General features: G+C 32.7%; 1 protein-coding gene across 3 annotated transcripts in view; it reads right to left on the bottom strand.

The window, feature by feature from the left end:
* HERC4 (HECT and RLD domain containing E3 ubiquitin protein ligase 4) overlaps positions 1-27,639 on the bottom strand; it is a 117,916-nt gene that overhangs the window by 85,623 nt on the left and 4,654 nt on the right. For all 3 annotated transcript variants that reach the window (XM_069460993.1, XM_069460992.1, XM_069460994.1), the window contains exons 4-5: positions 6,786-6,945; positions 1,272-1,348 (exon numbers count right to left, since the gene is read on the bottom strand). In XM_069460993.1, the coding sequence (XP_069317094.1) occupies positions 1,272-1,348; positions 6,786-6,945 (237 nt within the window). The remainder of the gene's footprint in view (positions 1-1,271; positions 1,349-6,785; positions 6,946-27,639) is intronic.

Below are 27,639 nucleotides of genomic sequence, written 5' to 3'. Positions count from 1 at the left end.
CTTAGCCGCTTCCCAACATTTCTCCAATTCTTAATAAATTCTGCTTATCTTTCGAGACTTGCACCGAATACCAATCCCCTCCTTATTGTTACTGGTTCTATCAATTAGAACTAATTACATCTTTTTCTTCATTCTCAAAGCATTTTACTTTTACCTTGTCCAAAACAGTATGTATTTTTTTCTGCCTCAAACTACAGTTTTGTTTGGATATCTGCCTTTTCCCCTGGACTGAATGGTCCCTAAAACTGTCTCTTTCTTACTTTATCTGTATTTCCCTACAGTTCTAGCCTAGTGTTTTATTCATAGTAGGCTCACCAGACACTTACTGAATTAAAATAAATAATAATAATAATAATGGAGCCACTGGAACTTTTTTTTAAATGGGAAAAAATGAACATATGGCAGGTTTTTTACTAATCCATGTTCCAATCTTTAGCTGGCATATGACTAAGTTAAAGCAGTAAGAGAGGAATGCAAACAAAGCTGATGTTTAGCCTTTTTTTTTCTATTTTTATTCATAAAAAGTTTATCTGTGAGATTAAATGAGATTGGGGATACAATCTTCCCCAGCTATGAAGGAACACCTTTTAACAGTTTAATGAACAATTACACACAAAAATCAACTTCATATCTACATAATAAATAATTAAAAATAACACCATTCACAACAACAAAAAAATCAAATACCTAAGGAAAAGTCTAATAAAAGATGTATAAGACCAATCCATATAAAACAAAATACTGAGAAAAATTAAAAAGAGACAAAGTAAATGGACAGATGTGCCATGTGTAAGAATTGAAAGACTCAATATTGTAAATGTCTTCCTCAAATTGATTTACAGAGACAATGAAATTTGAATCACAATCCCTATCCCAGCATGGTAATCCCAGCTCTTTGGGAGGTCGAAGCAGGAAGATTGCTTGAGTCCGCGAGTTCAAGACCAGCCTGGGCAACATAGTGAGACCCCCATCTCTACTTTTAAAAACATTTTTTTAATTTAAAAATAAAAAAAAAAACCCAGCAGTTTCTGTGTGTGTGTGTGTGTGTGTGTGTGTGTGTTTGTGTGTGAGAGAGAGAGTAAAGGTGAGAAAGAGAGAGAGAGAGAGAGAGAGAATTGAAAAGCTAATTCTAATATTTATATGGAAAAGAATCAAGAAGAACCTGGACAATCTTGGAAACATAAGAACAAAGTTGGAGAACTTTCTGTTCATTTAAAGAAATTCCAAGTAATAAAACTCGAAAGGGGAAAGAAAATAAAAACAACGCTTACCTTTAGAAAGTGCAAGTGAATGATAATAACCACAAGCAACCTGTACTATCTGGATATCTGACAAACTTTTAATATTTCTAGAAAACAAGAAGAGATAAGGATGATCTGTTAATTCCATTTAACAAATGGATCCTGAATGCTATTTGTTGACTACTTAACATGTGCAAGTAGGTTTTTTTTTATTGATCTGGCAGGTCATACTATTTTTTTCATACAAGCCAAATTTACCGAAAGTTTATTCTAAAATCAGTAAATAAGACACATATATATCAGAAAAAGTAAAAGGTGTGATGAGAAAACACCTTGGAAAGACAATATTTAAACAAAATGAACTATGCTCACACCTTAAGTACTCCTCAGAGTACTCTTACCATTCACATGTTTTATTATCAAAATCTTTTTTAAAAATCTTTAGCTTAGAGTATAAAACTTGGCAATACATTTATAAAGCAAATGTACATCATCTAATTTTGTCTAAAACTGTTATTTTGCCTAGTTTAATGTATGTTCCCCTTTATTAGGTTCCTTAAGAACCAATAGGGATTCCTATCACGTTGTTCTACCAATTCACAAATTATGGAACATTATTACTTTTAGGCTATCCTTTTGCTTTACATCTAAATTGGTGACATTCAATTTTTTTACTAGGGAAATTTAATCAATTCACATTTATAATGATCACTAAGGTGTTAAGGCTTATTTTCTGCCATTTTGTGTTTTGTCCTTATACTTTGTAATTCCTTTTCCCTCCTTTTCTCATTTTAGTTTAACTGCAATGCAATTCTAAAGGCTAATTTTTGAAACATTACAAAAATCAATTGACTGTGCATCAACCACCCCCAAAATCTTATGTACCTCCCCTTTACCTAGTCATGCTATCGTTGGTCCTGAATGGTTTCAAGGAAGAAAAAGGGGGAGGGGGATGGGGGAGGAAATATACTATGTTTCTTATTTCCCTTTACCTGATACTGCCACCTGACCTGATTCTGCCATATGAGAGTCCGGAACAAGTTCTGAGCAGAGTGTCGAAACCCCTGATTTTCGGGAAGCAGCTTCAGCAAATCAAATTTTGAGTAGGAAAAAGGAGAGTTACTCTAATTCCATACTGTTGTATTAAAAATATTTTTATTTAGTGGATTTATGTTCTTAACTACAAAACCTGAGAGTTGTACTGCTACAATTTAGCAGAATCCAATAAATTAGGAGGATCCAATGCACCTTTAAATTTTCAAATGTTACAAAATGCCATTTTTCTGCAATAGTAAAATCAAACACCAGCAATACAAAAAGAGTAAGGAATAAAAAATACATGGCAGCTACTCAGGAGGCTGAGGCAGGAGGATCCCTTGAGGCCAGGAGTTCAAGACCAGCCTGGGCAACATAGCAAGACCCTGTCTCTAAAAAAATAAAAGATAAAAAAAATTTTTAAATAAAAAAAAATTTTAAAAATACATGGACATGTACAACTGTGCTGAAGTTACTAAACATATACTGTTACTGCTTATGCATACTAGGCACACCATATATTGGTCTGTTCACTATATTAAGTATTTTGGAAGAAAAAAACAACTATTCCATGTGTCAAGTACAATTTTACAAATAAAACATTTCAAAATACTATATTCTCATGGCATCCTATGTTTTTTCCTTTACAGCATTTATCGCTATTAATTATGAGTGTACCTATTCATTTAATGTTTGTCTCCTTTACTAGACAATAGGCTCTGGGAAGGCAGACTATGTGTCTTACATCCACAAGAATCCTTAGCACCCACCATAGTGCCGGGCAAATAGTATGTAATGAATACACTGTTAAAGAATAAATCAATTTGTAAAGTGTTGGAGACTTCAGTATTAAGTTAGTCATAAAATTTGCCAAAAAACTTCTAAATCTGTGTAGCAATTTGTGCTCAGTGATTCTCTTTTCCAAAATACTATCCTAAGGCTTACAATATAACATAAATGCTAATTCCATTAGCTATATCTACAACAGAGAAAATATATTCTTCTGTGGCATTACTGCGTTAAAGAAAAAATTATCACTTTTTGTCTCCATATAGATTTATTTATACCCTGAAGATGGGAGAGGGAGGGTGTTTGCACTTTATTTTTTCTTTAAGCTTTCCGAAACAAAAAAAGGAGAAAGTTAGTATGAATGGTAAAATTTAATTTACCAAATTGGTTTCCCATGTTTCATTTTTCCTAAAAAGATAACAATTAAAATAATTAAATAGAATTTTGTAGAATTCATCAAAAGTAATCCCTTTGTCAAGTAAAAAAGATAATGTAAATATTTAATAGTTTTTAATTTTTAGAAGGATTCAAATGGACATAACAGAAAAGTAAAAATAAACCAAAACAATTTATAAATTAAAATATATAATATACACACACATGCAAAACATGAAGATTCCTAATTAATCATATCTATAAAAAAATCAAAATTCAGACATCTAGAGCAAACTCTCTAAATTTAAAAATTTAAAATAACTCTCTAAAGTTTAGAGTATGCCAGACATTTTAAATGACTATGCTATTACTAAAATGATCCACTATAAATAACTGAATCATTTCTTGAATGAATCTTGAAAGCAGTCTGAAATTTGTAAGAAAACAGTTAACACACTTGGAAATAAAATTTATACACTCTTCCCTTGGGACTCTGCCAAAGCATATTAATTGTTGAATATGTATATTCTTGTATTCTTCTATTTTTCCAACTTAATATATAGTGGCAATATAGGCAGAAACCAGACATCGCCAGTTGTGTTTCTGAAGCCAAAGTCCAACAAATAATGTTAATTAGTGAAAAGTTTATATAATTAAAAATTTGTGGAACTAAAGTATTAAATATTTTCCCAATAAAATATAACTAACAATTTTCTACTTCCTAGTTATCCTAGTCATTTATGAAAAATCTTTACACCAACTTTTTTTCAATTTTGAAAAATTTAGTCTCACCATTAAGAAATACTCTTTCTTTTTAATCTAAAATGTTCTTAATTTTCAGATGCTAAAATTAGGCAGAAACTGTAATGTTTAAAAATATTAAGAAAATAAATTTTATTTTTGACCAAGCTCACAATTCAAACCTTTAATTAGTCTGTATAGTTCAGAAATTGCTGTACTCATAAGAATCATCTTATTCTATCCTGCCATAATTTTTAATGCATATGTCCAGGAAGCGGAACTTTAAAGAATAAACTACAACTTTATTGCCAATAATTGTTTTTCGAAGGTTTGTGTGGAAAATTATGTATTTCCACTAAGATTAAACTAAGATAGTAAAATTAGGCTTAACTTTTTTAATATAAAAGTATAATATATATTCTACATTAAAAAAAAATCTAGACAGTCACCAAAGCTATTCAAATTATTCAGTCTTTTTCCAAGAAGAAGTAACTTCAAAACCAAATAAAATTAGAAGGAAAAAATTAATTATCAAACTTTGTTTCAAATATAAACCTACTGTATTATTAATTACACATTCTTAAGTTTAAAGTGTTGCTTAATTTACATACTCATCTATTGATTGGTATAAAAATGGATTTTTTTGTTAAAAAAGTATGGCCAATGTGAATCTTCACTTTTCTGGTTACGCTTATAAAAATCTATAAACACTAATTTTTAGAAATCTCTTTACTGATAATGTATGTAAAATTTACAAACATTTTTGATATCTCTGAGCTACCTAAAAAAAGTTTTGCATCTAAAAAATGATTTGGTGCTGAAATTAAAAACAATAATTACTGGCAGTCTTTTATAAAAATGTATTTCTACTGAAATACTAAATTGCCTCTTAAAACCTGATATGACCAGTAAAAACTAGGTATACACTACAACAAACCAGATCAATACATAACATTCTGAAAACTGAAAGGTTGCACAGTAGAACCTTAACGTCAACATAGATGTTTAGCACACACACACACAGAGACGTTTAAACCAAAGTACTCAAGTAAATTCTCTTTTAGGTCCCCATCCAGGTTCACAAAACAGTGAAGTAAAAAATAGATAATATATTATTTGGTAACCTTCAAAAAGTTTTTCATACAATAAAATAATTACCTTTCCATTTATTATTCACCACTGTATTACTGACTAAAATCCCTTATACTGGAATTGAACAGCAATAGAAATGTTAAGTATGAGAATTAAGAGATGAGTAGAGTAAAAATAAGGTAAATAAGAAAGCTTTGCCATGAATCATAGTTTACTTGTGAGAGAAAATAAAAGCAATAGAGGGTAGGTCAAATGTGAAGTCACTGTGTTTCTATGAATGCTTTATATTATCTAGCCAGTAACCATCTGGTTACAAATTACCACTTTCTGAAAGAAATAAAAATTGAAATGACTAAAAAAATTCAACTTGCTTAGCTTAAGAAAGAAATTTTTTCCCCCAAAAGCACCATCAAGAGATATCAAAAGCATAATACGAATTGTATTTGTTATTTAATTGTTTAGTGCAGTAGAAACAAAAGGTAAAACTTGTTTGGGGAGTTTTGTGGAATTTGGTTGTAAGCTCAATAAAGAAAACATGTGAATATGATGTATCCAAAAGTCTCAACAGATAATTCATTAATAGAGCAAATACAAAGTGTCAAATTAAGAGTTCCTGTGCTCCATTTTCTTATCCTAGTAGTTACATATCAGTTTTCAAACCAAAACAAAATGTTAAAAACAAAGCACATAAGTGTGTAGAAAAATGCTACCTGGAATAAATCTAAAATTAGTTTAAGAATACCTTGGTTCCCTGAAGTTTCTTTTATCCCTATGACTATCACTGGGAAGAAAAAACAAAAGATTTTAAAGAGATTAGAATATGTATAATTTTAAAAAATCAGTACAAGTTAATGTATTATGTATCTAAAAGAAATTGAATACTTTTCTTTAAATCTTTGTATTTTTACCTGATAATTCATGCTCTTACAGTTTTTAATATTAAAACAATGATTATGCCCTATGCAAATCTGTAAGACTACAATATTGAGGCATTATTTTTTTACTTTTGAAATAATTTTATGATGAGTTAATGGTTAACATAAATTGTGGTCACCGCTATGTAAAAAAGTGGAAAGTAACTGAATTCTTTTTACCCTAAGCATGTTGAAGTTCTATATTCAGTTAACAATAAAGACTAAAAAAAGAAGTTAGAGAAAAACATGTAACCAACCAATATTTAATAAATATTACAATAGCTGGGGTATTCAAGATAGTAGAATTAGTTGTTTAAATTAGCTTAACCCGCTAAGAGAAAAGAAGGTATTTCCCATCCCTTTTCTTTACAAACATAAATGCAATTTCTATTGATGATGGAGAAAACACAGAGTACATAAAAAATAGCCAATCAATAGCTTAATCAAAATTAAAAGCAAGAACCAAACTCTTAAAGGACTCAAAGGGCAGAAATAATTAGGTGTCAACTCATACATGCCCACAGTAAGCAGAATGATTTAGATTAACAAATTTATTATAAAAGATTATTAAGGACCTCTTTATGGTCACCTTTGTTACCTGGGTACTCTGATACATTCCTCTGATCCTAGCAGGCCAAGTTGTCCATCAGAATCAAGACCCCAAGCATACACCTGGCCCTTGTCATTTAGTGCTAATGTATGAGCTTCTCCACATGAAACAGCTACGATATTTTGGGCATCCAGAGCAACAACCTGCTCTACAGAAATCAAGAAGAGAGATGTTACATTCTAGTTTTGCACTTCCAATGAGAATAAAATACATTCAATCCTCATTTTACACAGAAAAGTTAAGGAAATACTTAAACACACACTAAATATAACCAGTTATTTTGAAAAATCTAACAAATATGGCCCATACACAATTCTCATTGTGGTAAAGTACAGCTAACTACATTATAGGGCATAATCAACTAAGAATATTAAGTGACCTGAACATTTGGGGGAAAAAGTTAAGGGCTCATAAAGATTGTCTTAGAATGTACTCTCCATTCAAAACCATTACTAATAAAAAAAATACAAGTAAAAAAGGAATCAAATAACCTGGGCTATTTGATTTTTAACAATAAAATCATAATTGACACATATATTACACTACTGATACTACCATGGAGTGATTCTGAAGTAATGCAATAATCTGAATTGGCAATTTCTAAATGGAAAACAAATTCTTTACAGATGTCATAAAGTATCTATTGAACGTGTGAAGTAGAGAACCGAAAGGCAATATGACCATAACTGATAGGTTCCAGTTATAGATTGTCATTTTAACATCAAAAGATATGAAAACTCCCTATGTGATTAAAATGTGTTCAAGTTTTAAGCCAGAAATTAACTTAAAATATTGGCCCTTCAAAAATCTGTCAGTAGCTAGCAACTGACAAATCAATAAGGACAGTGAAACTGTTTCCCTAGTCCTTAACATGTTTGTCAGTTTTTTACTAGTATCACTACAAGTTTCTTTCTTAAGATGCCATTTAAAATTAACATTTTTAAGCTTAATAAGAAAGTTATAATACTATCTTCAATAAACTAAAAGTCTTATGTTGAAAGTGGTTAAAACTGGATCAATCCAGTTTCTTCACAGGCACATTTTGGCTTAATTCACAAATGTGGCTATTCAATAATAAAACAGACTGCATCAAGGAGGTTGAAATTTCTATAAACAGAGAAATTCAAATTGTATCTGGATCACTATTTTGCATTTTGGAGTGGGAGGTTAGCCCTAGATAGCCTCTAGGAAACTATACAACTCTAAGGATGGACTTACCTTAAAGTACTATGACTTGATAACTGTTGAGGTTTCTAGAACAGGGAAGTTCATTATACTAATCCCTCACTTTTTGTATATGTTTTTACAAAATTATATTGTGGAAACATACCAAAAAAAGAGATATGACACACTGTCTCCCCCCAAAAAAAAATCAAGAAAAAAGACTTAGAAGTAAAACATCATTTGCTTACATCAAAACATTCCCATAAATCATAATTATTAAGAAGTAAAATGTTTACAAGATGTTATCTCTCACAGAGGCTCCAGAAATAAGTCAATGTCTCTCCAAAACAACCCTCAAAGGAAATAGCAGAAAACGACAGGATGACAAGAGGGGTGAATAACACTAGTTGGTTCACCAATAACAAATTCAGAATAATTAAATCAGATAGCAATGACTGTAAAGCCAAAACCAGCACAATCCAAGAAACAAAGAAGCAATCGTTTATATAAAACACTAATATTACTGTAAACTGTACACTGTGAGGTAAGCACCTGAGACACAGAGATCAATAAAACAGAGTTTTAGCCCTCAAGGAATTTACAGTCTATGGAAAAATAAGGAGATAAGGATTGTGGTTAAATGCTAAGATAAGGATACACAAAGACACTAAGGGAACATGAGATATTTATTTAAGCCTTGAAAGGCATTAGGAAGAATTTTGGAAGACAGTAACACTTTAGCTAAGCTCTAAACTGAGGAAAGAGGAAGAGATTCCATGTATCAATGCTGCAGTCTGCAACCTTGTTGGCATCAGGGACAGGTTTCATGGAAGACAATTTTTTCATGGACCCGGGGTGGGAAAGGTGTTGTGGTAAGGGAGGTTGGTGGTGTGGAGCTCAGGCAGTGATGCGCAGCCTGTTTCCTAACAGGCCACGGCAATTTGAGGGGCTTGGGGATCGCAGCTATTTGAGGAAATTCAAATTATTTGCATAGCAAAACAAACTAATTAATAATTAAAATCAAAGTCAAAAGATTGACGAGAAAAATGAAGGAAAAAATATTATTCATATCTCAAAGGAATAACCTCCCTAATTTTCAAAGCCTTCCTTGGGGGAAAAAAAAATGAACAATAATTCACATGAAAAATGGGTAAAAGATGTGAGCTAACAGTTTACAGAAAAATAAACAGAAACAGCCCTTTAATCATATGAAAAGATGCTCAACGTTACTGATGAGAGAAAAGCAAATTCAAACTACATGGAGAAGCTAATATGTTCACTTAGAAAACTCACCAAACTATACACTTTCAATTTTGTACTTTTCTATATGGGATAACTTTCAATAAAAAGTTTATATTTATCAAGAGAACAAGAAGAAAAGCCACAGACTGGGAGAAAATATTTGCAGAACATACAACAGATTAAGGGCCACTATTCAAAATATACAAAGAACATTTAAAACTCAACAATAAAGGCCAGGCGCGGTGGCTCACGCCTGTAATTCTAGCACTCTGGGAGGCCGAGGCGGGTGGATCGCTCGAGGTCAGGAGTTCGAGACCAGCCTGAGCAAGAGCAAGACCCTGTCTCTACTAAAAATAGAAAGAAATTATCTGGCCAACTAAAATATATATAGAAAAAAATTAGCCGGGCATGGTGGCACATGCCTGTAGTCCCAGCTACTCGGGAGGCTGAGGGAGGAGGATCACTTGAGCCCAGGAGTTTGAGGTTGCTGTGAGCTAGGCTGACGCCATGGCACTCACTCTAGCCAGGGCAACAAAGCGACGCTCTGTCTCAAAAAAAAAAAAAAAAAAAAAAAAAACTCAACAATAAGAAAACAGGCCGGGCGTGGTGGCTCACGCCTGTAATCCTAGCACTCTGGGAGGCCGAGGTGGGCGGATCGTTTGAGCTCAGGAGTTCGAGACCAGCCTGAGCAAGAGCGAGACCCCATCTCTACCAAAAATAGAAAGAAATTATATGGACAGTTAAAAATATATATAGAAAAATTAGCCGGGCATGGTGGTGCATGCCTGTAGTCCCAGCTACTCGGGAGGCTGAGACAGGAGGATCGCTTGAGCTCAGGAGTTTGAGGTTGCTGTGAGCTAGGCTGACGCCACAGCACTCACTCTAGCCTGGGCAACAGAGAGAGACTCTGTCTCAAAAAAAAAAAAAAACACAATAAGAAAACAAACAATCCAATTAAAAAACAGGCCAAAGATCAAAGCAGACCCCTCACCAAGGAATGGCAGGCAAGTTCGCAAACAAACAGATGTTCAACATCATATGTCATCTAGGAATTTCAAATTAAAACAAGATGCCACTACACAACTACTAGAATGGCCACAATTTAAAACACTGACAACACCAAGTGCTGACAAGGATGTGAAGCAACAGAACTCTCATGCATTGCTGGTGAAAATGCAAAATGCTATAGCCACTTTGGAAGACAGTTTGGTGGTTTCTTATAAAATTAAACATATTTTTACCATATGATCCAACAATCATATCCCTTGGTATTTACCCATGAACTGAAAACATATCTCCACACAAAAACCCACATACAGATGTTTATAGCAGCTTTATTCATAATTGCCAAAACTTGGAAGCATCCAAGATGTCCTTCAATAGCTGAATGAATAAACAAAATGTGGTACATCTAGACAATGGAATATTATTCAGCATTAAAAAGTAATCAGCTATTAAGCCATGAAAACACATGTAAGAAACTTAAATACATATTACAAAGTGAAAAAAGCCAATCTGAAAAGGCTGCATATTATAGGATTCCAACTACATGACATTCTGGGAAAGGCAAAACCATTGAGACAGTAAAATGATCAGTGGTTGTCAGGCTGGGGGGAAGAAGGGATAAACAGGCAGAGCACAGAGGACTTTTAGGGAAGTAAAACTGTTTTTGCTTGACACTACAATGGTAGGTATATGTCATTATACATCTGTTAAAACCCATGGAATATGTAACAATAAGAGTGAATCCTAATATAAACTATGGGATTTGGCTAATAATGATGTCAATGTAGGTTCACTGACTGTACCAATATACCACTGTGGTGTAGGATTTCAAGTTGGGGAGAGTGTGCATGTGTGGGGACAGGAGGTATAAGGGAACTCTGTACTTTCTGCTAGATTTTGCTATGAATCTAAAACTGCTCTAAAAATAAAGTTTATTTAAAAATACACCACACACCAAAATACCATTTTTCACCTGATAAAAATCCAAAAGTTTAATTAACAATCAGTTGGTGAGGCTGTGGGGGAAAAGCACTCTTGTACATTGTTAGTCGAAATACAAAATGGAACAACCTTTTTGAAGAGAAATGTGACATTATCTAACAAAATATATATGCATTTGCCCTTTAGACCTAGCAATATCACTTCCAGGAATTTATTCTACAGATACACCTAAGAATGTACATGTGCAAGCGTGTGTATACATTTGCAGCACTATATATAATAGCAAAAGACTGGAAATTCTCCAGTATTCAATAAAGGATTCCATCTACAAATTGGAATACTTTGCAATAAAAAAAAAAAAAAGAGGAAACTCAATATATTGATATGGAAAGATCTCCAGAGTATATTATATGTGGAGGGGAAAAAAAAATCAAGATATGGGATAGTGTACATGATTTGCTATTTTTTTCTGAAAGGAAGGAGGAATAAGAACATATATTCATATTTGCTTATATTGTATCCACATAAAAAAACTGGAAAAATACATAAAAAACTAACAAATATAGTTACATATAGCGGATATGGGTAGAGGGGAAAACAGGGTGGTCAAATGTAAGACCAAAATTTATCAATGTATATTTTTATATTGCTTTGATTTTTGAATCGTGAATATATTTCCTGTTCAAAACAAAAAGAAATTTAATTTAAAAAAAAAGAAATAGGCCGGGCGCGGTGGCTCACGCCTGTAATCCTAGCACTCTGGGAGGCCGAGGTGGGCGGATCCTTTGAGCTCAGGAGTTCGAGACCAGCCTGAGCAAGAGTGAGACCCCACCTCTACTAAAAATAGAAAGAAATTATATGGACAGCTAAAAATATATATAGAAAAAATTAGCCGGGCATGGTGGCGCATGCCTGTAGTCCCAGCTACTCGGGAGGCTGAGACAGGAGGATCGCTTGAGCTCCGGAGTTTGAGGTTGCTGTGAGCTAGGCTGACGCCACGGCACTCACTCTAGCCTGGGCAACAGAGTGAGACTCTGTCTCAAAAAAAAAATAAAATAAAAAAAAATAAAAATGAAATTAAAAAAAAAAAAGAAATAAAGCCTTAAAGTAATGAAAGCAATGCATCAAAACCACTTCAAAAGTGACCTGAGCACCTTAATCTTTTTCTACGTACTAAAAACTCAAGATAAGTAATTTTAGTTCTTTCAGAATTTAGCCCTATCAAATTAGTGAGATATCAATTTTGAGAATGGATTACTTCAGAAGTACATTATTAAAGAAACATAACACAGTTATATGAGTTGAGAATAGTATTTAATAGCTAAATTTTCAGGCAACAAATACACAAAACTGATAACGTCTCTATACACTTTTTTTTAATTACTTATTTTTTCCAAATGGCTCCTCAAAGTGAATAGCCTCAACCATTTTTACCCAGTATGCTAGAAAGTCAGATCAAAGGTTTATTGAAAAATTTTACATCCAGGTCAAATTCATGGTCCGAAAAGGAAGTCAATGACAAGAATGACAGATGAATAAATGAACCCAACAAAATAAACAAAAAAATTCACTTAGAAAACCTGGCCCAGTAATGCCTTGTGTGGGAAAGAGAAGCAAAACAGAATTCATGCCCAATCTGACACCAACATTTCCTGTTTACTACGTACAAGGTACTGTACTAATTCTATTTAAACTTTTAATTACCAAGCTACATTTATCTTCCAAGGCCAGTAACAGTTAGGAAAGGGAAGGATAGCAGGGAGATTAAATTCACATCAACATAGGATGGGTATGGAGACACAAGAAAGAGGACCAAAAACAAAGGAAAAACTTGCCAAGGAAGTCTATTTAAAAACTATTGATTCTCTTGAGAAATAAAGGCTACATGTTGAAATTATGAATGTATGATGCTAAACTTGTTGGAAAGGTTAAGTAACAGTACATGATCATTACAGTCAACTTTAATTCACAAATAAAAAGGTATCTGTTCTAAAAAAAAATACAAATATACACATAAAAATATATGGCAAAATGTTAAAGCTATTCTTTCAACTTTTTTAATACTTAATGTTCATATAAAAGTGTGAAAAAATTATCACTGTGTTCTTATCAGTATTTATGGTTCAAAATATTTCCAAGTAAAAAAAGAAGGGACATTTAATTTAGGGAGTCACAAAAAGACAAAGAAAAAATAAGTGGAGAAGACAGTCCTAGGACAGAAAAAATACATTTTTTCAGAGATGTAAGTAAAAACAGAAAAGACAAAGCACTAGACACATGAAACATGTCCACCTTGTAAATAATGATTCTATATGTATTTCAAATACATCTCTAATAGATCCTTGTTCATCATTACTTCTGGTTCTTCCTACACTTGTATGATTAAAATGCACACTTTTGAAGAATCTAATGGTGCATCATCTTTCTGAGGAGAAAAAGGCCATCATCTTTGCTTCATAAATGCAAAACTTTCATTTTTAGCTTTGTAAAAAAAAAACAAAATGATCAACCTAAAGAAAATTTTCATACCTACATCTTCTATTTCATTCCAATCACCTTTGTATGCACATCTGACTTTAGTGTTTTTTTCACTTATAAACCACATCAAGTAAATTTTGCTGTACAAACATCATGAAAGAAGAAAAGAATACCATCACACATACAGAAAAGGACCAGGTTCTTGTTGCAAAACACTACCCAATAAAGTCCCTCCTGTAGAATGACTATTTCAACCTCCTGTTAAATATATCCTATTTCCTGTGGGACCTTAGAAATATGGTTTCACTCACCCATTCTTGAGTTTGTGAAAATTCATTTTATATAGAATGTCATCTCCAGATTCACTGTGTAAGAGTTCATTATATGATCAGTTTCACCACCACCAGCACTAAAGTGGTGCTCTCTCTGCATTTGTCTTCTGATTTGTCTAATAACTGTGAAATGTCTTCTGTCAATTTTCTTCTCTTGGTCATTATGGGCAGAAAATGAAAAATTCTGCATTCTCAATTGTGGTCAATGAAAGCTACATAAAGAAAAAAATAAAAGCTACAAAGATGGTAACTTCAAACTTCTTTTATACCTTCTTGAAAGATGATACAATACTCTGCACAATGCAAAAAAAAGGATGCCAAATAATGATGGTTTATTTCACTACTGCATCATCCTTCTAGGATACTCCCCTTCATTCTTCCACCTATTATTTTAGTCTTTTTATTTTAGTCTAGTTGGAAAGACTCAATAGTGGCAATTATGGTAATTTGTGGTAATTATGCTCTATAAAGTCACCATGAACATTGATTTAGCAAATACTGAATCACTGCCCCTAGGGAAAATACAAGGTTAGGTTCCTACAAGCCTCTGGTGACGACATTTTTGCCAACTAATCAATACAAAATCTTGTTTCATGTATGTTTCTGTTTAAAAACACCTTATTTAATATGTATTGTTGATTTATTAACATTAAATTCATGGTCAATAGCACTGTAACTCATGCGTAGGCAAAGCTTATCTAACACATTTCTTCTCTGTAAGGCACATCACAGCCTTCTTGCACTTAGGAACAATAGACTGCACAACAATAGTTCAGCACTGTGTTTAGGGGCAATACTAAACAGCAACATCACCAACAAAAAGTACAAAAGTGGAAAAAATGTAGCACTGAATATACCACAAAAAGGACATTTTTTATAATGACAACTAAAGCAAGAAGGCAGAGCATTGCCATGTTGAACCTCAGCTGGTTATGTGCACATTGGCTGACTCAAATATTTTGTAGCTCTGCACTTGCACAGGTCCAGCCAGGAATGACCACAAAATAAAACATTGTCAGTTTCATATAAAACACTAACAGTTTCATAGAGAGAAAAAAATCTGTGTTGATGTTTTATGCTATCAGAATCTAGAAAACAATACTGCTATGAATAGCAACAAGCACAATCGTACTGAAAACAATTGTTAATGCTGAGGTCAGAAGGAATATATTTGTTAAACACCTATTTTAAAGAGGCATCATTTCAATGCATTAGTATATGTTTAATACTGCCAGATCTTGTTTCAAAATCCTGTCCTTCCATGCCTCATTAGTTGCTAAAAATACAGATTTCCTCTTTCCTTCTCTTTTAACAACTCAAAACTACAATTAGAGCAGTGCAAAGTACACTTAAAATCTTCATCTAAAAATTTAACTTTAAAGTTCACAAGATACCATACTATGAAATAAAAAGGTACTACAGAGCTCCATTCTTATTAAAAAATATGTCACAGATAGCCCCAACATATATGCAGAGAAAAGACTGGAAAAATAAATAGTACATTTTCAACACTGGTTATCTAAAAGTGTTTTTTTTTCTTCTTTTCTTGTTCTTTAATTGTTTAATTAAACCACTTACTGTGTAGATGAAGCATTTTATGATTCTGACTTTTTAAAGATGAGGACATTAATTGCTTGAGATCAGTGAATAACACCAATGAATAATTCAGATTTTTTTTATACTTTAAAGAATCATATTGCTAATTTTGTTACAGAGAAAACAAATAACCAAAGGCTACTTTACTCGAGGCACAAACTTCCCTATTACTGAAAAATAATATTGAAGTTATTATTTAAATAAAGCAAAGTAAAATTACTATTTATTGGCACTTTTAAAAGAATCTCTCATATCATGCATATAATAATCACCATAAACTATAAAACAAACTCAGAATTAAACAAATACTAAAATATCAAAACATTAAATGAAAATATTTGTTCCCTAAAATTATCACCAATAATTTCAACAGGAACTTGGAATGGTACAACCCACATCCAAGACAGTATTTTAATGGGTTCTCTGATAAAATCTAAAGTTAATGTAAAGTAACTTACTTGTTTTAGTTGATGGCTAACAAAATAATATTTACATGGAGATCAACTAACTAGATTAAGAAATTCTTTATAATGGCTATGTTCACAAGTTCATATCCCTTTTATGAATTCTATTTATATAGAGGCACATAGTTAACATATACACAGAGCTTATTATGTGCCTGGCACTGTGCTAAGCACTTTATTTAACCTCATTTAATCCTCATAACACCATGAGGCAGGTGTACCATCATCCCTACTTCACAGATAAAGACACTAAGTTGTAAACATTTCCCCATTTATTGAACTGCTGTCTTTTTAATATTCAAATACAACATGGTTATGTTTTAATAATTTGATTTACTTTCAAAATATCCTTATAATTTTATAAATACTTAAGGCATTATAATATGCTTTCTTTTTAAAAAGTACTTTCTGGATGTCTAGGAACTGCTGAAATTAATTGCTTTGAAGAGGAAAAGAGAAGTAAAGTTGAAATACAGAGTCCAACATAATACAATTATTAGTCATACAGCTGCTTTAGTTCAATTTCTTTTTAAGACAAGAATGAACCCTCAGAATATATTAGTAGAGTTTTAAATTTTTAAATTTTGGTTATAATATAGCTGATGGCCATCAAGTTCATTAAAACAAAAGTCTATTACCTTCTTCTCTTCCTAAGGCATAACCAATACAATACATTGATCATGTGCTCATTCAACAACCCCAACCCCACCCCAGGTTCCTTCTAAGTGCACCATAGTGTTTCACTACAGTTTTAAAAAAGATATGTGTAAGACAAGGTTTTCAGCTCCCAGGAGCTGACATTGTAGGGAAGATAATTGTAACAGGAAGACCAGCAATGCAATTCATTTACTGAATGTCATGGACTGTGCTTGGTAGTACACAAAATGTGTGACTTGAGTTCTTAACAAGAGTGACCAGGGAGTAATGAAGGAGATGGTACTTTAGCTTGGCAAACTTCAAGAAACAGAAATAGAAATATATCTCAGAAAGATTAACTTTGAATTAAGAAGGATGAACTGGATGGAGCAGGAAGATCAGTTAGAAAGCTATTGTCACAGTTCTCACATAGACCAGTAATGTTCTAACAGCAATGAAAACAAAGAATTTTAGATAGAAATAGGAGGAAACTAAGAGCCCAAGAGTTTAAAGTAACTAGCTCAAGGTCACACAGCTATTTACAAAGGAGGTGACGAGACAGAAGAGTTACTGAGAAAACAATCAGTAAAATTTGGCAACTGAGTCAATGTTGGTACTACTACTGGCAAGAAAGAAGATCCTAAAGTCAATCTAAGGTTTGATCCTAGGTAAGTTCAACAAATATTAACAAAGAAGAGGAGTTGTTTTTGCACTTTGTTTTCAGAGAGATGGAGACAGATAGCTAACCTACACTACAAAGGTTTCCATTTTAAATGTTCCCTTTTTGTTCTCTACAATTTATCAGTTTTACAATTTCAGACATATATATATTTGTCCTTCTTGATTTTCTTGAAGTATAAATTTCTACCCTAGTTAAGTATCATATTAACAGTGGATACAATACATATTGTGTATTTATACACTAAGCCAAAAATTTACTCAGATTGGTGTGAAAATAAGATCAGCTCATCATTTTGGGAGGGGTGGGGCAGAGTTTAACACATTGACTAACACACTAGAAAAAAAATTTTTTCCCTTGGGGCCACAGTGTTTTATTACAAAACTTAAAAAAGTTATATGCTCCATGAGGCCCCAGGCTCAAAACTAGCTAGCATATGTAACTCATACATCTCTTCACCTTGGGAGCCACTTTATCTTTCAAGTTGTATATAACTCACGCCCAGAAAACAATAAAAAATAACAAATTTTTCATTATATTAGAAAGGATCCTTTTGTTTTTGAAGTTTTTATTCTATTTTCGTAATAAAACACCATGTCCCCAAGGGAAAAAAATTTTTTTCCTAATGTGGCAATCAATGTGTTAATGTGTTTAAAGTATGACTAAGTAGTATTTATTCAAATGTCCATGTCTGTCAAAATATCAGTACACAACCTATAACTTGTAATTAATCATTAAATAAACTTTTTGAAATCAATGACCAATATAACATCCATCATTAATGTGCTTCTCACAAGAAAAAAGGCATCTTTAACTCTTTTCTCTTTTGGCATTCATTATATCTTTATAGTCTGAAGGTAAAAAGAAGCCAATCCATTTTATATCTTGTTCCAATACAGCATTACCTTGAAGCACCACAAACACTTTTTGAAATGTTGGCATAGTCTTTGAAAGAGCTCCCACAAGGTAACTGAAGACCAAAGACAAAGAAGTACTTTCATGTGTAGCACAATGTCAGGGATATAGTAAGAAGACAGTTGTTTGTTGAATAAATGCCTGAATTTCAGCTGTACGTGAAAAAAGATCTGTATTGTCTTTCTGGAGGCAAATATGGAAACAGCATAGTTTCCATGTAGGACAACATAACAGGCATTAGGCTAATATGAAAATAGCCTAATATCCACACTACTGTAAGGCAGACCTAAATTTAAATTCCCACTCTAATATTTTTTTTTCTTTTAAGCAAACATTTATTGAACACTTACACATGCCAGGCATTGTTCTTTGTACTACGTGTGTTATCTCACTTAATCCTTACAACCATCCTAGGAGTTTGGCATGATTATCCTAATTTTACAGAAGACAACAATTAGGCACAAAGAGGCTAAGCAATGTGACCAAGATAACACACCTAAGAAGCAACAGAGCAAGGATTTATATCTAAGCACTCTTAATTCCAGAGCCTATCCTTTAAAAAAAAATTTTGAATAGGTGACATATTTACATTGTTTAAAAAAAGATACACAGTGAAAAGTCTCCCATTCATGTCCTCCATCAACCTAATTATCACCATTTCTGTTCCATCTCTGTACCAAAAGCAACAAACTGTATTAGTTATATGTACCCTTCCAGTGTTTTTTAATGCTGTGGTCCTCAATTCCGAGTCCGCAGACCGGTACCAATCCATGGCCTGTTAGGGACCAACTGGCCGCAGAGCTCTGCTCGCCCCCAATCCCCATCCATGGAAAAACTGTCTTCCATAAAATCGGTCCTTGGTGCCAAAAAAGTTGAGGGCTGCTGTTATGTATCTATAAGCAAATGCAAGTGTATATTTTTCCTTTTTTTTTTTAACCAAAATATAGCTCTGTCCAATGTTCTACACTTTGCTCTTTTTACTTAATGTATACTAAAGATCTTTCCTGTCAGGATACAAAGAGCTGCTTCATTCTTTTCACAATTATACAGTATTAACCACACTGATTGAATGGACCATAATTTATTTTACCAGTTCCCAAAAGACAGACATTAAGATTGTTTCTAATATTTTGCCTTATAAGCAATGTTGCCAGTACATATCATTTTGTACATGTACAAATGACTATTTTCTGAAAATAGGACTTCTTAGATAAAAAATAATGTCCACTTGTAATTCTGACATATGCTGGACAATCGCTCTATACGAGTTTTTCAATTTACACTATCACAAACAACATATCAATACATTTTTACTGACTTCATCATACAGTGTTTTATGAAACTTAAGAATTTCTGTTAGCCTGATATGTGAAAAATTACACCTCAGTGTACTGTTTTTCATTTCTTTTACTTAATATGAATGAGGTCAAACAGTCAGTATTCATCTGTCTAAACACCACTTGTATTTCCTTTGCTGTCAACTGCCTGTTTCATATCCTTTGCCCATTTTGCTATTGGGTAGTTTATCTTATCAATTTGTGGGAGTGCTTTATATCTGGGACATTAGTGCTTTGATTGTAATATGAGTCATAAATATTTTTCCTTGTCTTTTGAACTTCGTTTACAGTGATCTCTGCCTAGCAAAATTATTTTTACTTTCATGTAGTTTATCTTTCCTTCTACACCTGTTCGTGTTTTAGTAAAAAAGGCTTTCCTTTGAAAGTCATATACTGTACTTGAAAATAATATTTAAAATATTTTTAAAAGGACTTTCTGACTCCAAAATAAACAAATTTGTATGTGTTTTCTTCAAATACTTTTATCATTAGTCATTACATTTAAATATTTGATTCATTTGGAATCTACCCTACATAGAGTAAGGTATGAACCCAGTATTTTTATTCTCTAGAACATAGATGATGTTCCTACTTATTCCAAGACCATTTATTAAGCAGTCCTCACTTGAATCTTTTCCCCCACTGATTTAAGATTATTTGGGTCTATGTCTTTGCTTAATATTCTGTTTTACTGCTTTAATGTCTATTTGTGAGGCAGTTTTAACTGCTAAGACTTTAAGGCCAGGCATGGTGACTGATGCCGGTAATCCTGGCACTCTGGGAGGCCGAGGCAGGAAGATTACTTGAGGTCAGGAGTTCAAGACCAGCCTGAGCAAGAGCGAGACCCTGTCTCTACTAAGAACAGAAAAATTAGGCACGCACCTATAGTCCCAGCTACTCAGGGGGCTGAGGCAAGAGCTTGGGCCCAGGCGTTTGAGGTTGCAGTGAGCTACAATGACACCAGTGCACTCTATTTAGGGTGACAGAGCGAGACTCCATTTAAAAAAAAAAAAAAAACTTCAAAATTAAAATATATTACTATTTAATATATTACTGTTCTTACTTTTTAGAGTTTCCATTTGTCTTGAAACCCAAAAAACCACTTGGTGTTTTTATTAGAATCACATTAAATTTACAAATGCATTTAGAAAAAATTGGCAGGTTGATGTAGTTGAGTGTCCCTATCCACAAATGTGGCTTTCATTTGTTCAAGTTTTTTGTGTCCCTCAGTAGTGCTTTCAAGTCTTCTTCATCTAAGTCTTGCACATTTCTCCCTAGTTTATTCCTGGGTTATTTTATCTTTTTCTTACTATTATAAATGATGTCTTTTCTTCCATTTTTCTTCTAATTGGCTCTTCTTTCCACTAAGTTTTAATTGTGACTTTGGAAGAGTTACTTAACCTCTTGAAGTCTTATTTTCCTCACCAAAACGTATACTTTTTGGGGTGGCTGTAAGACTTTTGAATAATGCCTGGCACATAATGAAGTTCACTGCTACTATTTTTGAATATCAACATTGTGGTATATGAATAATGTATTCTAAACATTTCATTATTCAATTTCTTTCTGTTTAGAAGGGCATTTTTAAAAATAAATAAAATTTTCTCCAATTATATGGTTTGCATATTTCTTCTCGCCACGCACTGCCATACCAACATCTTAATGTTCCCTTCTCCCCTATTCCCAGTTGCAGAGGCTTACTCAACTCCCCAACTGAGTATATAAGTAGACCTATGTTCAGGCAGAGCTTTTACACCAATCAGTCAGGCTTTTACCTAGTTACTCTTCAGAGGATAAAGGTAGGTTCATGGTGTTCATTTCTATTAGAGATCCTAGTTATGAAATCTATAGCTGAGTGATACCTGGATCAGAAATTATTTTATGTGCTGATTGATTAAGTTCTTGGGATCAACTGTGAGAAACAATCTAAGCTCTCCTTTACCCATGTCATGTCATCCAAAAAAAAAAAAAATCACACACTTTTTCTAACAATTTATAAAGTAGCTAAACTTTCCTTCAATTGTTTTCAGAGGCTCCTAAATTCTGCTCCTTAGGACCTCTTTTAGCCATAACCTATTCCTTCCCAATTCCCATGTCCCTTTCACAGAAGCAAGAGCATTATCTCAGAGGGCATATTTCCCAGGAGCTCTTGTCTACACTGCCAATACATATATCCAATTTACACTTAAAATTATTATACTTCAGGTACTAGTGGAACCAAAACCAACTTGCATCTATGTCACTGCATCTTATAACTTCAAAAACTTTGTTTCCAGTAAGAGCTGGAAGAAAGTCATGAAGTCAAACATAGTAATCAACTAATAGGTTTGTGTCAGCTAAACAAGAAAAAGCAAATGAATCTATTAATAAAATTCAAATGCACAGAAAAATAGACATTTTCATTTTATTTGCATATAAAAGTTCAAACTTATAAAATATGAAGTAGAATAGGAAACCATTTAGGTTACCTTAAATTTGCAAATGTATTGTATCACCGGGTACTTCAAACAGTCTCCCAAAAGCACAAAATTGAGTATTGTTAATGTATTTTTAATTATTTCATAGGATGGAACCAGGGAGAAATTTACAGCTGGAATGTTAGTTCCTACTATGAAGATAAAACAAAATTGGAAATAAAACATATCATGCCTTAAGCCCTGATCATTCTCTCTACTTAAAGCACTAAATTTCTTACTACTCACTGAATATTGCTATCAAGTTCACAACAAAATTCACTTCACCAGAATCTTTTATCTTTCCTCCTAAAACAAAATAGTTAACATACCTCCTCTTCCTGAATTCCCTATTTCTATTAGTTAATGATACACCTAGGATCATACCTGACTCTTCCCTTTACACTTATGATTTATTTCCATCTGGTTACCAAAGCCTGTTCATTCTTTCTGTCTTCCTAAATCTCTCCTAATCTACCTGCTCCTTTCTTGTTTTAAAGGACTATCATCATAATCTAACTAGTTTCTTTATTTCCAAGTCCTTTCCACTCCAATCTTCCCTTTACAAGCCCATAATTCCCATTACGAACTATCAATGGATACTCACCAAATTAAATTCAAGCTGCTTAATTTGATTAATTATATAATCTGACCTCAATTTTACCTTTCTAACCTTCCTGCTCACTATTCTCAGACATTTCAGTTCAACAAGTTATTATTCTCTTATTAGGCCTCAAACTTGCCTATTGCCATTTGAGCTGCTTTAACTATAAAGCACTCTTCATTCCTTCTTCTTTAAAACTCCATATATCCTTCCAGTTCATGTGCTGTCTCTCCTACAGAAATTCACCCACAATTCACTTCATCCTAAATGGCTATACCATCTCTACACCGCACTCTTGTTTATGCATCCTATAACACTTAGCACATTTGATGTGCATTTCTATTATTTTTGCGTTTTCACTTCCCTACTAGATCTTTAAATGATATTCCTTACATTATACTTAAAAGGAATACATTTTTAAAACTTTCATTTACAAATATCCTCTTATATCAAACTTTGTAAAATGAGACACAACTGTGCTTAAATTTTTAAAATACATTCAGTTATGTTTTCTAGATTTGCTAAAAGTAAAGATGTTCCTTTTTCCTAAAGAAATAAACAGAGATGCAAATAGACTAAATTGATACATATATTCATGGCAGTATTACTTGTAATAAAAATCTGGAAATAAATTCCAAAAAATAGAACACAAATAAATTTCAAGACATCTAAATGATGAAATGTTAAATTATCATTAACAATATCCCTAAACAATATTTTAAAACATGGGAAAATACTTACTAAATTATTAACTACTGAAAAAAAGTTGAGATATTGAGAACATACTCCCAGTCTGTAATCAGAAACATATATGAGTACAGAAAAGGTCCCAAATAACAACAGTATTTTTCTATGCATGACAGCATTATAGTTGATTTTTACTTTCCTATATTTTTCAAGTTCTCTACCAAGAACATGTAATATTTTTAAAATTACAAAAATTATGAAAAACTAACAATGTATTATTTCAGAATAAGATGACACCTAGCAAAAGAATAAAATGAGGCTAAATTTAGATACTAACAAAAAAGTAATTAAGATATTTTCAAATAATTTGTGAAAAACCAATTACTAAAGGATTCCAGAATGTTTTTCATGGCCAAGAAAGGCTAAACTAAAATTTTGCCATGCTAGAAATGAAGGCAAGAATAAGTCTAGATAAATAAAATATTATGGTTTAAACAATATGCCACCCAAATTCAAAAAATTTCCCTTTTAAAAAAATAACTTCAAAAAGTTTTTGTATAATTACACATAGCACAGGGTTTTCTTACATATAAGGTAAGGATCACAATTCATTAAGATGTAAAAATAATTATTGCCTTTTTTTAAGGAGAGGGTCTTGCTACATTACCCAGGCGGGAGTGCAGTGGCTATCTACAGGCACAATCAGTGCATACTACAGCCTCGAACTTCTGGCCTTAAGTGATCATTCCACCTCAACCTTCTGAGGAGCTGGGACTACAAACATATGCCACTATGTCCAGCAATTATTGCCTTTTTAATTCTATCAGCACAAAAAAAAAAATGCAAGGAAGCAGATAAACCATGGGTTCATGAACATGGTTTCTTTATTAATGCTACCCCTTTTTCTACTCACTAACACAATGCTAGCCCAAATAAACCCTTGTAACAACATTTGAGTATATCTCCTCTTTTTGGCTGTCTTTAATATGTACCCCAAGTACCTTATATATTTTACAGCCTAAGGAAAACAGAAGTGACTTTGATTTGTTTCTCCTGTATTTAAAAAATACATGAGGTTTCTTAGAAACAAGCTTTAACAACAGTGCTACATTTATGTGACATATTTGGGACATGGAACCCTAAGAATCCTTACTAAGGAGATGATGAAAACTATACCACTTAGACTGCCATCTCCAGCAGAAATCCTTGGTAACTGCCTAAACTTGAAACTGAAATCTACCATACTCCTGATCTTTTAAGGAAAGTATGTGGCTCACTTCCAATCATGTAAAAACACTAATATACCAATGAGAAAATAACTGGTTCCAAATCCTTTAAAGAAGCCTCCATTTGTTAAACTATTCAGATTAGGCATCTACTACTATTATTGTCTTCTGTGTGGGTTAAGAGTTTTATAAAGCACTCACCAAACCAATGCATCCCAGAGAGAGATGCATGTATCTACATGGCAGACTTGATACAACATAACCATTATAATTAATCCAAGTTCCAAGGTTAGCCACCAAATCGATCCTGTATGGCAGTTATAATGGACCTTGGATTCTAGTGTAGCATAGCAGTTAGACAAAAAAGGGATATAAATGATATTTAACAGAGAAAAGATAAAAGACTGGGTGACCATGGTAAGTTTTTCTGTTTGTCTAAATATTCTTCATACCACACAGGGTTACAATGAAGTACCAAAGTGGTATCACAATGCAAGCATCTTGGTAAAATAATGATTTCAATAGGCCATCCAATAGAATGGCAAGGAAATAATCCGTGCATTAGCATTTGATCTGCCTCAAACAGAAGATATCACTGTAAATAATTCTAAACATAAGCACAATTTAGCAAATAAGGTAGGAGACTGGTAGACTTATACTTTCAGATTCAATTTTTAGCTGTTCCCCAGTCACCTGCTATTTTGACAAGTTACTTACCAACTTGTGCTGCCATTTCTCCGAAAATTTATCCCCTAAGATGAGGATAATTCTTGCAAATTGTGTCACAAGGATTTTGAAAGGAACCATGAGTTATTGTGTAATGCTCTTGAAATTCCTCAGATGTAGGGTCCTACACAAAGTAAAGTATTATTATACATCTCTCTAACAGTAGTCATCTGTTTTCATTATGATTTTTCTTCCTTACCCTTGACACTGTGATTCTTGGGCACTAACCTTTCTCAAAGTAAAGTGTCCAAAGCAAGCCTCCATTCCTGACCCAAGTAATTATTTTTTTCAAATCTTCATATCATCCATATCTTTCTCTTCCTTAGAGGTATCATGAAAATTAGAAATTATAAAATATAATGAGCTGCTTTGGTTTTATATGCTTTGTTTGGTTCAGTAAGAAATATGTGGGACAACTGGGTATTTTTAATCCACTCTTAAGTGAATAACTTTATTTTCAATAGTTATATATTTATTTGCCTTTATTACTTTTTAAATTTCCACTATATTTTATGGAGTTCTTTTATAGATTTATGTTTTATGAGCAGAGAGAACAGGTCAGAAAATGAAGCAGCAAGAAAGGCAAGCAAGTAATTATTGTTATGTGACCAAAAAGCTTTTATTGGAATGACCCAACAGTATAAATTACTATTTTGGGATATGAGTAACATAGAACCAATGCTCATGATCTTTATATTTTCTGTAAAACAGCTGAACATAAACTACAATAAATTTTATCATACTATTAAAATTTTTACCCTGTTACTGGCTTTGCTAATCAAGTCAGTCTTCCATTCAAGAATACACTATACATATTTGAATTTTTTAGTTAGTTTGGCATGATATTATGTCTTGAAAACAGAACTCTCGATCTTCTTATACAGTTCTTAAAATGATTTCTTTGAGTTTATGCACAAAAGAAGATACTAAAACATGGTGCCTTCATTGTATAACCTTAGTTATAAAATAATTTTTAAAGATTTTTTTAACTCTAAGAATTACATTATAATAAAATACTGACAGAAACTAGTTTCCTCCTAGGTGAACAAATATTCCTCTACCTTCTAAATATGGCAAGGGAAAAGCTTTGTGGGATAAATATAAAAACCACAGGATTTAGAGTGGTCTCTTAACATTTGCTAACCTAGTGTCCCTGTTAGTCTCTTAAATCTCCTTTAACTTCAGTTTCTTCATGTGTAAAATAGGAATAGTAACACCTGATCTAGCTACTACACAAAATTGTTATGAGGATTAAATGAGATACTGCATTTGAAAGAATTTTGTTTACCACAAAAAGCTACTTAACAGTCCCTTTTAACAGAACTCCACATTATTTACAAATTATGGTCATAAAACCATTTAGTACTGTTTCTAACATGAAACAAATGGAAACAGATGTGGAAACATATATTTAGGACCATGGTCATCAAATTATACCTATGATTAGATATACAGTGAGTAAAGGATCTTTTTAAGAAAAGTACACTTCCTATAGGCTATCTTAAAATCTTTAGAAGTGAATTAGGAAATGTAAAAATAAAACTAACAATTGATTTAAATGGACTGGTCTAGTATACTGAAGATTAAATATATTTACTTGTTAGATATGAATTAAGAAATTGAGACACTAGTTTAAAAATGTACATAGAAAGTTCTTATGAAGCAAAAATACATGAAAGTGAAATTAGCCATTCATTTCCCCACTTCTGGAAATAATTCAGAAAGAGCTAGTAATGACAGAACAGAGCATACATATACAAGAGAACAGAGATAAACATGAACATAATCTGCAATCTTGGTATTAATATAATAAACGAAATCAGTTAAACCTTTGTGGTTTCTAAAATGTCCGGAACAGAAATCCTCTTGAATAGGCCACAGGTTTAAATCTATTTACTACACTTTAAGGCCAAGTCCTCCACTAGGTTATCATGACTCTCAAGAGTAACTTATCCCTAATAAGACCACCTCTTTCTCTTTCATTCTTCATTAGTTATAGAATATTTGTTATGTTTATAAAGCCAATCTAAAGAAACAATTCTTAGTTCCCTCCTTTCTGCCTGTTTTCTTTCTGACACATTCTTTAAAGCTCTGATGAAATAAACTATGTTTATTACACTGTCCTAAAAATACAACCAACTCAATTACCAGAAGACTTTAAAACCAATTAAATAAGATTCAACAACTCCTTACCTTCTAATCCAATCCTCAAACTCACAAATTTAAAAAAGGGTTAGGGAAGGGGCACATTTAAATCATTAAGGAATTATTCCAAATAGAAATAATTTTAGTTAAAAATATGATTAAAATTTACCACTCAAGCATCTTAAGACTGAGGTTAAAAGATGAAGTCCCT

The sequence above is a fragment of the Eulemur rufifrons genome, chromosome 28, assembly GCF_041146395.1.
Source record: "Eulemur rufifrons isolate Redbay chromosome 28, OSU_ERuf_1, whole genome shotgun sequence".
NCBI classification, from domain to species: domain Eukaryota; kingdom Metazoa; phylum Chordata; class Mammalia; order Primates; family Lemuridae; genus Eulemur; species Eulemur rufifrons.
The sequence above is the reverse complement of the archived record's forward strand: the minus strand, read 5'-3'. Positions and strand labels throughout refer to the sequence as shown.